Source organism: Castor canadensis, chromosome 16 (genome assembly GCF_047511655.1).
Source record: "Castor canadensis chromosome 16, mCasCan1.hap1v2, whole genome shotgun sequence".
Lineage (NCBI taxonomy): Eukaryota > Metazoa > Chordata > Mammalia > Rodentia > Castoridae > Castor > Castor canadensis.
In genome coordinates this window covers 29,818,878-29,831,932 of record NC_133401.1, presented here as the reverse complement: position 1 = coordinate 29,831,932, position 13,055 = coordinate 29,818,878, and the positions used below count along the sequence as shown (strand labels likewise).

General features: G+C 49.1%; 1 protein-coding gene across 4 annotated transcripts; it reads left to right on the top strand.

The window, feature by feature from the left end:
- Positions 1-6,256: 6,256 nt before the first annotated feature.
- Znf835 (zinc finger protein 835) lies at positions 6,257-12,779 on the top strand. Of its 4 annotated transcripts, none has more exons than XM_020187417.2 (3): positions 6,257-6,437; positions 8,177-8,216; positions 9,573-12,779. In XM_020187417.2, exon 3 carries the CDS (start codon positions 9,619-9,621, stop codon positions 10,966-10,968), a length of 1,350 nt encoding a protein of 449 aa, XP_020043006.2. In that variant the 5' UTR covers positions 6,257-6,437; positions 8,177-8,216; positions 9,573-9,618; the 3' UTR covers positions 10,969-12,779. The 4 variants fall into 4 exon arrangements, with proteins under 4 accessions (XP_020043006.2, XP_020043005.2, XP_073914594.1 ...); XM_020187416.2 differs by having other exon boundaries at positions 8,177-8,261; XM_074058493.1 differs by lacking the exon at positions 6,257-6,437 and adding an exon at positions 6,444-6,645.
- Positions 12,780-13,055: the final 276 nt, after the last annotated feature.

Genomic DNA, 13,055 nt, shown 5'->3' with positions numbered 1-13,055 from the left:
GAGACCAACCCCAGCAAAAAGTTATCCAGATCCCATCCCAATTAATAACTGCGCTGATGGGACATGCCTGTCATCCCAGCTGCTGTGAAGCATGAATAGAAGGATGGAGGCCCAGGCTGGCAAAAAATTAAAAAATAACTTAAGCTCAAAAGGCTGGAGGCAGGGAGTGACCCAAGTAATACAGCTCCTACCTAGCAAGCATGAGGCCCTGAGTTCAAACACCGGTACCACCAAGAAAAAAAGATAAATGGACTGGAGGGATAACTGAAGTGGTAGAGCAAGTACGAGGCCCTGAGTTCAACCCCCAGTACTACCAAAAAATAAAAATAAGTCAGGCACCTGTGGTTTATGACTGTAATCCTAGCTACTTGGGAGGCAGAGATCAGGAGGACTGTGTTTCAAAACCAGCCTAGGCAAATAGTTCGGAAGACCCTATCTCAAAAAAAGAAAATCACAAAACAAGGGTTTGCTTGGCTCAAGTAATAGAGTTCCTGCCTGTCAAGAGTGAAGCCCTGAGTTCAAATCCCAGTACTGCCTAGATAGATAGATAGATGATAGATGATAGATAGATAGATAGATAGATAGATAATAGATAAATGGAAGCTATGTGGATAAACAATTGAGGAGTTACTGATTGACAGGCGGGCGGTGCGCACTGCTGTCCGCCTACACAGCAATCTGTACTGGGCTGGGCAGAACGGCCCTTCTCCCACTCTGTTCTCATTGATTTCCTGGAGACTCATCTCCAAGGATACAGCGTTGCTTGGCAACTAGGCCAGCTCCTCCGTCCTCTCCCCTCGGGTGGATCTCTGCTGCCCTCTGGTGTCCATTTTCCCAGCTACAGCTGTCCGCAAAGGGACCTGACGCTTTAAAATGGAAAGGCCAGCGATGCTCCACCTGACCCTGCCAGGGCCAGCGGTTTGCTTTCCTCATTCGCCTGGTTGTATTTCCGCTACTTTTCTTCTATATTTTGTTACATTTCCGCTACTTTTCTGCTACATTTTTGTTACATCTTTGCTACATTTCTTTTGCTGCCATCACCTCCGTGATGCTAGGGTGCTGGTGGCCGCCGTGAAGACAAGCAATCCCTTCGGAGAAGTGTAAGTGCAGGAGGTTTGAGAGGTGGTGCAGCGCCCAGCAGATGCACACGCCACCCCCGGTTACACGGCTGTCATTCGTGAAAGATGAAAAATCATTTTCCTGTTCAACAGAAAAAAGGAACTGCCAAGCAACCCCACGAAAAGCACACACCCATAGCCTATCCAAAAACCAGAGAATAACAATGCCAGCAGGATTGGGATGAATTGGAGCCCTTGTGCAAGGTTGGTAGGAATATAGCATGATGTATTCACTATGGAAAGCAGTATGAATGTCCTCAAAAACTGAAAAAATACTATTACCATGAGATCAAGCAATGCCCACTGAGGGTATATACGTGAAATAATTGAAAGAATTGCCAGGCTCAGTGGCTTACGCCTGTAATCCTAAGTACTTGGGAAGTGGATGGAAGTTTGAGGCCAGCCTGGACAAAAAGTTCAGGAGACCTCATCTCAACCAATAAAAAAGGTAGATGTTATGAGTATGCCTGCTGTCCCAGATAAACAGTAAGGGTAGGAAGGAGAATCACAGTCCAGGCCAGCCCAGACATAAACTCAAGACCCTATTCAAAAAATACCTAAAAAGCAAAAGGGCTTGGAGCATGGCTCAAGTGGTAGAGCACCTACCTAGGAAGTTCAGGTCCTGAGTTCAAGCTCCAGGATGGCAAAAAAAATCGAGGCCAGGTGCTGGAGGCTCATGCCTGCAAACCTAGCTGCTTGGGAGGCAGAGATCAGAAGAATTGTGGTTTGAAGCCAGCCCTGGCAGTTTGCGAGATCTTATCTCAAAAGAACCCATTACAAAAAAGGGCTGGTGGGGCACTGGGATTTATAAGAGCAAAAATCTTCACTCAATTTTCTTTTCTCACAATTCCAAAGTAGGACTGGCAGAGTGGCTCAAGTGGTAGTGTCTGCCTAGTAATCATGAAGCCCTGAGTTCAAATCCCAGTAAACCCCAGTACCACAAAAAGTATATAAATATGTATATACTTATATAGATAGATAGATAGAGATAGATAGATAGATAGATAGATAGATAGACAGATAGATAGATGTAATTGAATGTTTGGACTGTCTTCATCCTTTTAGGAAAAGGTCCTGTGGTGCCCAATCTTGACTGTCAACTTGATTGGCTTGAGAGACGCCTAGGAGATTAGTAAGGCACAATCTCCTGAGTATGTCTGAGGGTGTTTCAAGACAGGATTACATCATAAGGATTATGATCTAATCAATAGCTTAATTCATTGATTAAATCATTAAAATTTAACTCTCAATTTGAATAGACTTGGGGAGGGGGTCGCAGAAGGAGGAGGAAGTGGTCCCTGGGGCCTTCAAAGGGCAATCTCATCCCTGCCCTTTCCCTTCCTCCTCTTTTGCTTCCTGGCCGCTGTGAGGTGAGACACTTTGCCTCCTTCATGCCCTTCCACCATAATGTTTCTGTCTTGCCATAGGCAGAAAAGAAAAAGAACCAGCTGACCATGGACTGAACCCATGAGCCAGAATAACTTTTCTTCCTTTTAAATTGCTTCTTTCAGGTGGGTATTTGTCATAGAGACAAAAAGTTCACTAACACCTGACCCTTTTCATGATTTCAGCAAGGTGGCAATGTCTACACAAATGTTTGAGCATGAAGATAATATATCACAGTACAGGACAACCAGCACAATTTCCACAAAAGGTCATGAAAGAAAACAGCGTTAATATTTCCCTTGGTACATATTTGGACCACATCTGCTTTTCTTTAGTAAAATAGTGTGTGTTGCTGTTTTCTATGAACAATAAGACCAATTTTTATCTATTTAATTTTTGGTGGGACCTGGGTCCACTCAGGAGTATGCACTTGCAAAGCAGGTGCTCTACTGCCAGAGTCACACCTCCAGTCCATTTGGCTCTGATTATTTTGTAGATGTGGGTCTACAGAATTATTTGCCCAGGCTGGTCTCAAACCTCTATCCTCTCAATCTCAGCCCCTCAAGTAGCTAGGATTACAGGTGTGAGCACCAGTGCCTGGCTAATAAGGTCAATTTTAGTTAAGAATGTGCTATGGACTTGTGCTTCTGGCCATGATGAAGTAGTTGAAAGCACTTTTTCTCCCTTATGAAACACCTGTAAAGGAGACAATCCATAATATGCAGCTAACTGTAAGACAATAGACATCTGGTGATGACATCAGTGGTTGCTGAAATCTGGGGAATGAATGAGGTGCATCCCACAATTGCCCAGTTTGCAGCCCAGGAGAGTTTCAGGTCACAGTGCTGCAGAAGCCTGCAGACTCCCTGAGCTAAAGAGAACAAACTGAAGCCAGGTTCAGTGACACAAACCTGTAATCTAGCACTCAAGAGACTGAGGCAGGGGAATCTCGAATTCCAGGCCAGCCTGGGCTACACAGTAAGACCCAGTCTCAAACAAACAAAGAAGAGAGGCCAAACTGAGAGTCAGGGAGACCAAGGTGACCAGAGGTTATGGGGGGGGGAGAAGTCTGGAGAATCTCTGAGAATCCCTCTCAAACATTTAGCAGAGCAATGACCACCACGCTTAGAAATGCTCTTAACACATCCCACAGGAGCTGGCAGGCAGTGGCTGACATTTCAGCCCAGTGTCCTGGCCCTCCCTCTGTTTCTGTCAGCTCTGGCCATGACACTGCTATAGAAGCAACAGCTCTGCACTCCATGGTGTGCACCTGCTGAAGCCCTGAACCACCATATAAGAAGTTCTGCTACTCTGAGTCCAGCGTGTTGTGAGGGAGCCCCAACCCTGGGTTCAGACCCAACAGGCACCATGTGACTTCCCATCAGGAAACCAGGACCTAGACATAAGTCCAATGGAGCTATCCCAGTTCCAGCTCCAGCTGTGCCAGCTGTGCAATGGCGCCCCCTGGTGGGGATGAGAGGAAGCTCAGAATGAATAGAGTAAAACACTTTTCCTTGGGACACGTGCATGAGATGCGGCTGCAGGCCATGGAGTTGTCATTATCCTTGCATTAGGTGACATCCACTACTAGAAACAAAAAGCCAAGTGTGGGTTTTATTTTAAGAGTCACAGATACTCCTTGCAAAAAAAAAAAGTCATTCTCTCTTACAGCGTACTGCTTACTCATAATTCCTTGTATTTTTCCAGTACTGGGAACTAAACCAGGGCCCCACTATGGGGGGCCATTTACCTATTGAGCCCACCCCCAGTCCTTTTGTTTTTGTATTTCACTTCTGAGACAGGGTCTCCCTAAATTTACCTGGGCTGACCTCATACCAGCAATCCTCCTGCCTCTGCCTCCTGAGTAGCTGGGATTACCAGTTCGAAATCCCTCTTCTTTATTTGCTTGGTGCTGGGGTTTGAACTCAGGGCCTTGTGCTTGCTAGGCAGGTGCTTTACCCCTTGAGCCATGTGTCCAGCCCTTTCCGTTTTAGGTTATTTTTCACATAGGGTCTTGCATTTTTGCCTAGGGTAACCTCAGATTGCAATCATCCCCGGGATTACAGATGTGAGCCACCACCACCTGGGTTAGTGTGTTAAGGTGAGTCTTGCTAATTTTTGCTGGAATGGTCTGGAACCGTGATCCTCTCAATCTTTGCTTCCCAAGTAGCTGTGATTACAAGTGTGAACCATCATACCAGGTTCATCATGCTGCTTACAATATAGCATATGCATGTCCATTTATAGTTAAATCTGGAAAGGACTAAACATTTAGAAAATGCCTTTTTATTCTTTGATCAAACATGTATATAGTTAAGGTATACAATATTTTGATATACATATGCTGAAGTGATTATTATAGTCAAGCCAATGATTATATCCACCTGTTCACATAGTTACCGTGTGTGTGTGTGTGTGTGTGTGTGTGTGTGTGTGTACCCGAAATCCACTCTCCACATCCCCTGTATACAGCACCGTATTTCTAGGTATTATTAGCCTTGGCTATTATGAATTAGATCTCCTGACTTGCTTGTCCTATGTAACCACAACTTGTACCCTTTGATAGGAAATAACTTTGATGAGGAGATAAAGAAATGTAATGGAATTTTATTCAGACTTTCAAAAAAGAGGGAGATCTGGCCATTTCAAACATGGATGAACCCAGAGGCTATTATGCCAAATGAAATAAGCCAGGGACAGAAAGACAAATACCACACGATCTCACATACACGTGAGTTCTAAAAGGTCAGATTTAGAGAAGAGAGGCCCTGTGTGACCCACAGGGCCCGGGAAGGTGGAGGAAAAGAAGACACTAGTAAAAGGGTGTTTTCCTGTGTTTGAATATTTCCATTTTTGTGGTAAAAAATGCTTTTGTATTACGGCAAGAATATGTCGGAGATATTTTAAGGGGTTAAAATGTAAAATAAAACTAGAAACAACAACAAATAAGCCGTGGGTCTTTTATTTTCATGCTGCTGGATCTGAGCATCTGCTGGGAGGTTCTGGTCCATGCTGACCAGGTTGGGGGGGTACTGGCCATATTCTTGTACCAGGCAAGACCAGAAGCTTCCAGAAGGATGGGGGAAAGACAAAATGCCTCTTAAGATCTGCATATAAAATTAAAATTTGAGGCAAGGCTCAGTGGCTCAAGACTGTAATACTCAGGAGGCAGAGATCGGCCTCAAGATCAGCCTTGTGTTCAAGGCCATCCAGGGCAGAAAGTTCAGGAGACTCCATTTCAACCGATAGCTAGCTGTGGTTCACTCCTGCCATCCCAGCTATGCAGGAAGCATAAATAGGAGGATCACTGTCCAGGTTAGCTGGGCATAAACACAAGACCCAATCCCAAAAAAACAAAGCAAAAAAGAGCTAGGGGCCTGCCTCAAGTGGGACGGAGCAAAAAACAAAACAAAAGCGTGTGCCATGGCTCAAGGCAGTCTTGGGGCTGTGTATGGCAAGGCCTTATACTCTGATTTGGCCTCTCTGATCCTCACATTCCTTCGTTCTAAGCCTGTGGTCTCAGCTGATCCCTTGAGGAAGAAAAGTCCTATCCTTGGTTACCAGCCACGCCCAGCAACCAGGAAGTATGCTTGGTGGGCGGGGCCGAGGTCAGACACCCCCCCCCCACGCCCCTGCTCACAACGAGTACCCAAGGAGGCCGGAAGGGAGTGTCTACCCGTGCGGTCGCAAGGTTTTCTGGGAGTTGTAGTTCTGCTGAGTCGCGCGCGGCCGTGCGTTTCTTTGTGCGCAGGCGTAGTCCACGGCGAGTTGGTGTTTGGACCCCTCTGCTGCTTTGGCCTCCGTGCGGCTTAGGGAGAAGGGGTTCCCGGGGGTATTCATAGGCCGATGAGGGCCGGAGTCCGAGGGGAAGCCGACTGGACCCCACTGGCCTTGGGGGGAGCCGCCCAGCGCTTTCAGAGATGGTCCTGGCAGGTGAGGGCGCCGGTGAGAATGTGCGCATGCGCGAGTGCATTTGCGCTTGTGGCCAGTGTGCACCTTCGTGACGTGTGTCCCTGCAGGTGTGACCGTGCCGGCGAGTGACTGCAAGTGGGCCTAACCCCACAAGTCACTGAGTGTGTGCACCTGGTTACTCGGCGGGGCCTGCTTGTGCAGGTGTGTGTGACTGCGTCCAAGTCTCCAGGTGAGTCCCCAGTGATGTGTGGTGTCCCTGCAGGTGAAGCAGTGTATGCAACTGATCACGTGATCCGCGAGTATCTGGGGATGTCTGCATATTGAACCAGAGTCGCATAGGTGTATGATACTTATTCCCCTGAGTGTGGGGTGCATGGCACCACCTGTGGGTGTCTGGGTGTGAGACTGTGTAGGGTGACTAGACACGTGAGCCTGGTAGCACGAAGCTAGGAAGCCTGGGAATACCTGTGTGTATGCATATGCACGTGAGGAGACCGTGCACACTTGACTTTGGCCATGTTGGAGTTCTGCACACTGCTATACTGTGTTTGTGTTTATGTGTGTCTACATGGGTAGCACCCCAGCACATGGCCTGCCTATGGTGGAGAGGTGTCCTTCTATATGTACCTGTTTACTCAGGGACACTACACGTTGGGGGTAGGGGGTTGTAGCTATGTGTGCAGCCCCACATAGTGCCTATTGAGTGTGGCCAGGTACAATGCCTTCCTAGCTCCTTGCGTGCGTAGATATGTGTGGTGTGTATCATTGTGTGTCCATGTTTATCTGTGCATGTGATGTAACTGACCTCTGGGTATGATTACATGTGACTCTGTAGGTCACACTGTGACATGACACTTTTGTCCTATCAATGATGTGCTAATATACATAAGAAATATGTATTTGTCCCCATTTCCTGGCTCAGAGCTTCTAACATTCTTGGAATTTCCTTAGTAGTGGGAGAAGACAATATTTTCTCTTACTCACAGTAATAGAAGCCTTTTCAACCACATCTGCATTTCTTATGCTAATGAGATGGCTTCTGGTAGGTCCCTGGCAACTTCAGAATGGATGGGGGAGGGCTGGTTGCCAATAGAACCAACCCTGATTATTAGAAAGTTGGAACTTTGAGGTTCAGCCCCCCTCTTTTCGCCCCTGCCTTCAGAGAAAGGAAAGGAACTAGAGAAGGGTGAGTTCATACGTAATCAATCATGTATACATAACAGATGTCCATAAAACCTCTAAAAGACAGGGTTTGGGGAGTTTCCAGATTGGTGAACACAGGGTAGACCACCAGGAGGAAACACAGAAATTTTGTGTCTTCCCCCATACAGTGCCCTGTGCATCTTCTTTTGGGCTGAGTCCTGTCCTGTATCACACATAGTAATAGTAGACTGTTTCCCTGAGTCCTGTGAGCTACTCTAGCAAATTATCACACCCCAATAGAGGATTATGGGGAACACCACCACCTCCTCCCACCACAACCTTTTATGGTGAGCCAGTGTGCATGTCTGCCAGCCAGAGAGGATTGAAGAATTGGTTTTTGTGGGGGCAGGGGGAAGAAATCCGTATGTCAGAAGTGTTGGCAGTAGAGAAGTTTTCTTTTACTGTCCCCAGCGTCTCTGTGTCCCCTTCGTCTCCTGTGTGCCTGTAGCTCCCCTAGGTATACCTCCTCCTGAGAACTCATTGTCCTCTCACCTCAGTCCCCCACCTCTCTCTTCCCCAAAATCTTCCTTCACAGTCCCTATTTCTTTTTCCCACAGATGCCAGCTGGACCTACTGACACACAGCAGCAGCCACAGTGTGAGTGACGGGGCTCCACCTGATTCTCCCAGGACCTTGTAATAGGTACCAGTGCCCACTGTACAGTGGCCATATGCCCCAACTTGGGCATAAGGGTTGCCTGCCAAGCTGGCTCCTGAGCTGAGACTGGCCAGCAGAGCCCAACCAGCAGAAGACTCACTCTCCACACACAGGGTCTTGTCAAACCCTGGCCCCTACCAGACTTCATCTCCCCAGTTCTGTGCCCCTGTCACTCTGGCAACACCTTTCCTTCTCTCCCCCATCACAGTCCTGCCTCAAGAACTCTGTACTTGCTGTGCTCAGCCCAGAAGATTCACTCTATCACTCAGAGGCTCAGAAGTTGTCCTCCTAGTGAGGCCCACACTGAGGGAAGAGTGTTTCAGGCACAGGGAGCAGCCCTTGGAAGGTCCAGTCTTCTTTTGTGTAGACTGCTACAACAAAACCCATAGACACTTCTGGGGGCGAAGTCTGAGGTCAGGTCAGGGTACCTATGGGACAGCCACCTTCTTACCATGTCCTCATGGCAGAAAGGACAAAGCTCTGGTGTCTCTTCCTTTTCTTATGAGGACACTAAGCCATCACAGAGGCCCCATGTGCACGTCCTCACCTACCTAGTCACCTCTCAAATTCCACACCTCCAAATACCATCTCCTTGAGGGGGGAGACCTGATGCAGCCCACAGCACCAGGTTACAAGGCCGTATTTAAGAGCTGACAGGTTCCTTCATTAAAAAAATAATTATAATAATTGTAGGAATCTTTTTAAACCTGTTTTCAATTCAATTAAGTCAGTGATTCCCAACCATGTTGATTCCATTCCCAGGGGACACTTTGCAGTATCTGGAGCTTTTATCTTTTTTTGGTGGTGCTGGGGTTTGAACTCAGGACTTCACATTTGTTGAGCAGATGCTCTACCACTTCAGCCATATCCTCAAATCTTTTTGTTTTAGTTATTTTCAGATGGGGTCTCAAGTTTTTGCCCGGGCCAGCCTGGACAGTGATCATCCTACTCCTACAAATAGCACCACACTCGCTTGTTAGTAGAGATGGGGTTTCACTGACTTTTTGCCCAGGCTGGCTTCAAACCTCAGTCCTCCCCATTTCTGCTTCCCAAGTAGCTGGTAGATTACAGGTGTGAGCCAGCCTGGAGACATATTTGATTGTCACAATTGCAGGGAGACCAAGGGTGCTGCTCACAAAACATCCTGGTACACAAAACAGGCCCTATGAAAAAGAATTGTGTGACCCAAAATCTGTCAGTAGTAGAGGACTAAGGACTCAGGGTTATGTCCTTCCTGGCCCAGGGCAAATGACAAACCTGACTGATTTTTTTTTTTTTTTACTTTCCTTCTTTCAGATCCAGATAGCAGCCATGAAATCCAGGTAGATGCCCAGGGTCAGGAATGGATGGGCCTTTGAGCATAGCCCTCCAGGGCTCCGAGTTGGGAGGATCCTGGAAGCAAGAGGATGAGTTCCAGGATCAGCAGGAAAACCAGGAGAACCATCCAACCATGGAGGCTGGGATGCACAAGGGAGATCCTACAATGAATAGTATCCACCAAACCCCAAAAGCCACATCGAGCCCTCTGGTAACCCAAGCAGGCAACCCCAGCAAAACCAGGACCCCTAAGTGCAGTGTGCCCAGGAAGAAGAGCACGAATCAGAAGAGTGTGGGCGCCAGGCCCAAGAAGCCGTGGTTGTGCGGAGACTGCGGGAAGGCCTTCAGCTTCTGCTCGGCGCTCACCTCGCACCAAAGGATTCACACTGGGGAGAAGCCGTTCTCCTGCCCCGAGTGCGGCAAGGCCTTCAGCCAGGCCTCCTACCTGGCGCAGCACCTGCGCGCACACTCCGAAGAGCGGCCCTTCGTGTGCAGGCAGTGCACCCAGGCTTTCCGCTTCTCCTCAGCGCTCATCCGGCACCGGCGAGTCCACTCGGAGGAGCGGCCGTTCCGCTGCGGCCAGTGCGCCCAGGCCTTCCGCTTCTCCTCGGCTCTCGCCCGCCACCAGCGCATCCACACCGAGGAGAAACCTTTCCGCTGTGGCCAGTGCGCCAAGACCTTCACGCAGATGGCGCATCTTACGCAGCACCAGCGTGTGCACACAGGCGAGAGGCCCTACGCCTGTCCCGACTGTGACAAGCGCTTTGGCCACAGCGCCTCGCTAGCCGAGCACCGGCGCGTCCACACTGGCGAGAGGCCCTTCGCCTGCGGCCAGTGTGCCAAGACCTTCACGCAGGTGTCGCACCTGGCGCAGCACCGGCGTGCACACACCGGGGAGCGGCCCCACGAGTGCCAGGACTGTGGCAAGCGCTTTGCCAGCCGCGCACACCTCACCCAGCACCGCGTGGTGCACACAGGGGAGCGGCCTTACCCATGCCCACAGTGCGGGGCCACCTTCAGCCACGCGTCCACCCTCGGGGAGCACCAGAAGACCCACAGCGACGAGCGGCCCTACAAGTGTGGGCAGTGCGGGAAGGCCTTCCGCACCCGCGCCTCCCTCATCCAGCACCACCTCGTGCACACCGGCACGCGACCCTACGAATGCAGCTGCGGGAAGACCTTCAGCTGCTGCTCCGCACTCCTGCGGCACCGGAAAATGCACGACAAGAAGCGCCACTCATGTGGCCAGTGCGGGGACACCTTTTCCCAGCTCCGACACCTGACTCAACACCTGAGCTCTCATGGGGAGGAGAAGCCAGTTAGCAGTGGTGATTTAGCAGACACCTGTATGAATGCTCAAAACGATAAGAGCTGAGGCAGGGAGGGAGGAAGTGGCTTTTCTTCCATCATTGGGTTTTGAACTCAGGACTCACCTTACAAGCACTCTACCACTTGAGCCACATCCTTTTTGCTTTATTTTTCAGATAGGATCTTGCCTTTTTTGCTGGTGGCCCCTGACCAGGATTCTATTTCTGCCTCCCAAATAACTGGTATTACAGGCATACACCACCACCCAGGGCCCAAGTCGGGAGCATTTTTACACCTGGTTTCCACCAAAAAGCACACAGGGCAGGAAATGGACCCCACACCTGCCACATACCCAACCCACCATCTCCCTGATGCAAAATGATAAAAGTGGTGCAGGTGGAAATGCCTGTGAGCATCAGGCTGGCCTTTTCATTGTGTTAATTGATTGTATGATTGATTTGGCACTTGTCCCATAAATTGACTACATGAGTATAGTTTGGCTACTTTGATGAAGTTCTGTTTACTAAAGGAGCAGAGTCTGAAAAAGAAGTCTGGACCTGCTGATCTAGATATGTGTTTAGAGAAAACAAACAAGTGCAAACAGGCAGCTGGTCTAGAGGGGAGTGCCTCTCCCCTGTGGGGGGCTTCTAGAGCAGACCCCACCTTTTTCACTCCCAGCTGTTTTCCCTCCCAACTGAAAGACTTGACTTTACTGCTTGTATCAGTTAGCTCTTGCTGTGTAACAAGTCATCCAGAACTCAGTTGTTTCTTAATATTTCCTGAATCTGCAGGTAAGCTGGGTGGTTCTGTTGGTCTGGACCAGGCCTGGTTGATCCTGGCTTGCTTTTGCCTTGAGGTTAGCTATGGGTCACCCAGAGGGCTGGCTGTCCAGGAAGGCTAGGCTGGCCAAACTCAGCTGACCTTGTTACATGCCACCCACTTATGTTTTCTGGGTGGTAGCAGCGGTTGAAAGTGGATACACACTCAGTTGAAGCCTCTGGTGCTGTCTATCAGGTTTGCCCAAGCAATTCTCACAGCCAAGCCCAGGAGCAGTGAAGAAGAGCCTGTCCACGGTGACTCCAGGGAAAAGTGAAGCAGGGACCACTTGTGCCATCCACCCACCACAGTGGTGAAATGAAAGTAACTATCACCTACTAAGAAACTGCCCTGAATTCCTCCTGCAAGAGAAAGAGGGAAGCATGCAGGAGCTTACACTCTGCTACCACCTAGAAAACCCAGGTGGTGGTATGTTAAGTCTATAGCCTGGAGTCTATAACTGGAGAAGGAGCTGAATTACCAAAAATATTTCTGAACTTTTGAAATTTGGTGATCATCAAATTTGATGATGCCTGTAATCCCAGCTACTCAGGAAGCAGAGACAGGTGAATCTCCATTTCAAGGCCAGCTTGGGCAGTTAGTGAGAAGAGCCTGTCTCAGAGCAATATAAATGGGCCGGGTATGGTGGCAAATGCCTGTATCCCAGCTACTCAGGAGGTGGAGATCTGGAGGATCACTATTCAGGAGGCCAGGCCAAAAGTTAGTGAGTTCCTACCTCAACCAGCAAGCCAGGCATGGTGGCACCTGATTATAATCCTAGGTATGTAGGCAGAGGTAGGAAGATCTCAGTATGAGGCCAGCCCTGGGCAAAAGTACAAGGACATATCTGGAAAATAGATAAAGCAAGAAAGGGTTGGGGACACGGCTCAAGTGGTAGAGCACCCGCCTAGCAGGTGTGAGGCCCTGAGTTCAAAGCCCTGTGTCACCAGATAAAAATGCCTGGGGGCAAGGATCAAGTAGTAGAACACTTGCCTAGCAAGCACAAGGCTCTGGGTTCAATTCCCAGTACTGCCAGAAAAAGAAAAAAAAAAAATTGAGGATTAGCAGATAAAGTGAAGAGTGAAAGGAATTAGCCCGGGCTGCTGAAGCCCGCCCCCTGGTGGCCGCGTACAGCAGTCGCACCCGCCGCACAATCAGAATTGCCCATACTTGGAGCAGGCAGTTTCATGGGGAGAATTACAAGTCCAGGCTCCCACTCATCTTTACGTACCTGCCCCGCCACCATGCTTCCCAGAAACTATATCCACGTGCCGTTGGAGGAGGAGCCAGAGCAGCCTCACAAGCATGGGGTTGGGGTGGGAAAGGTAAGGTCCACAT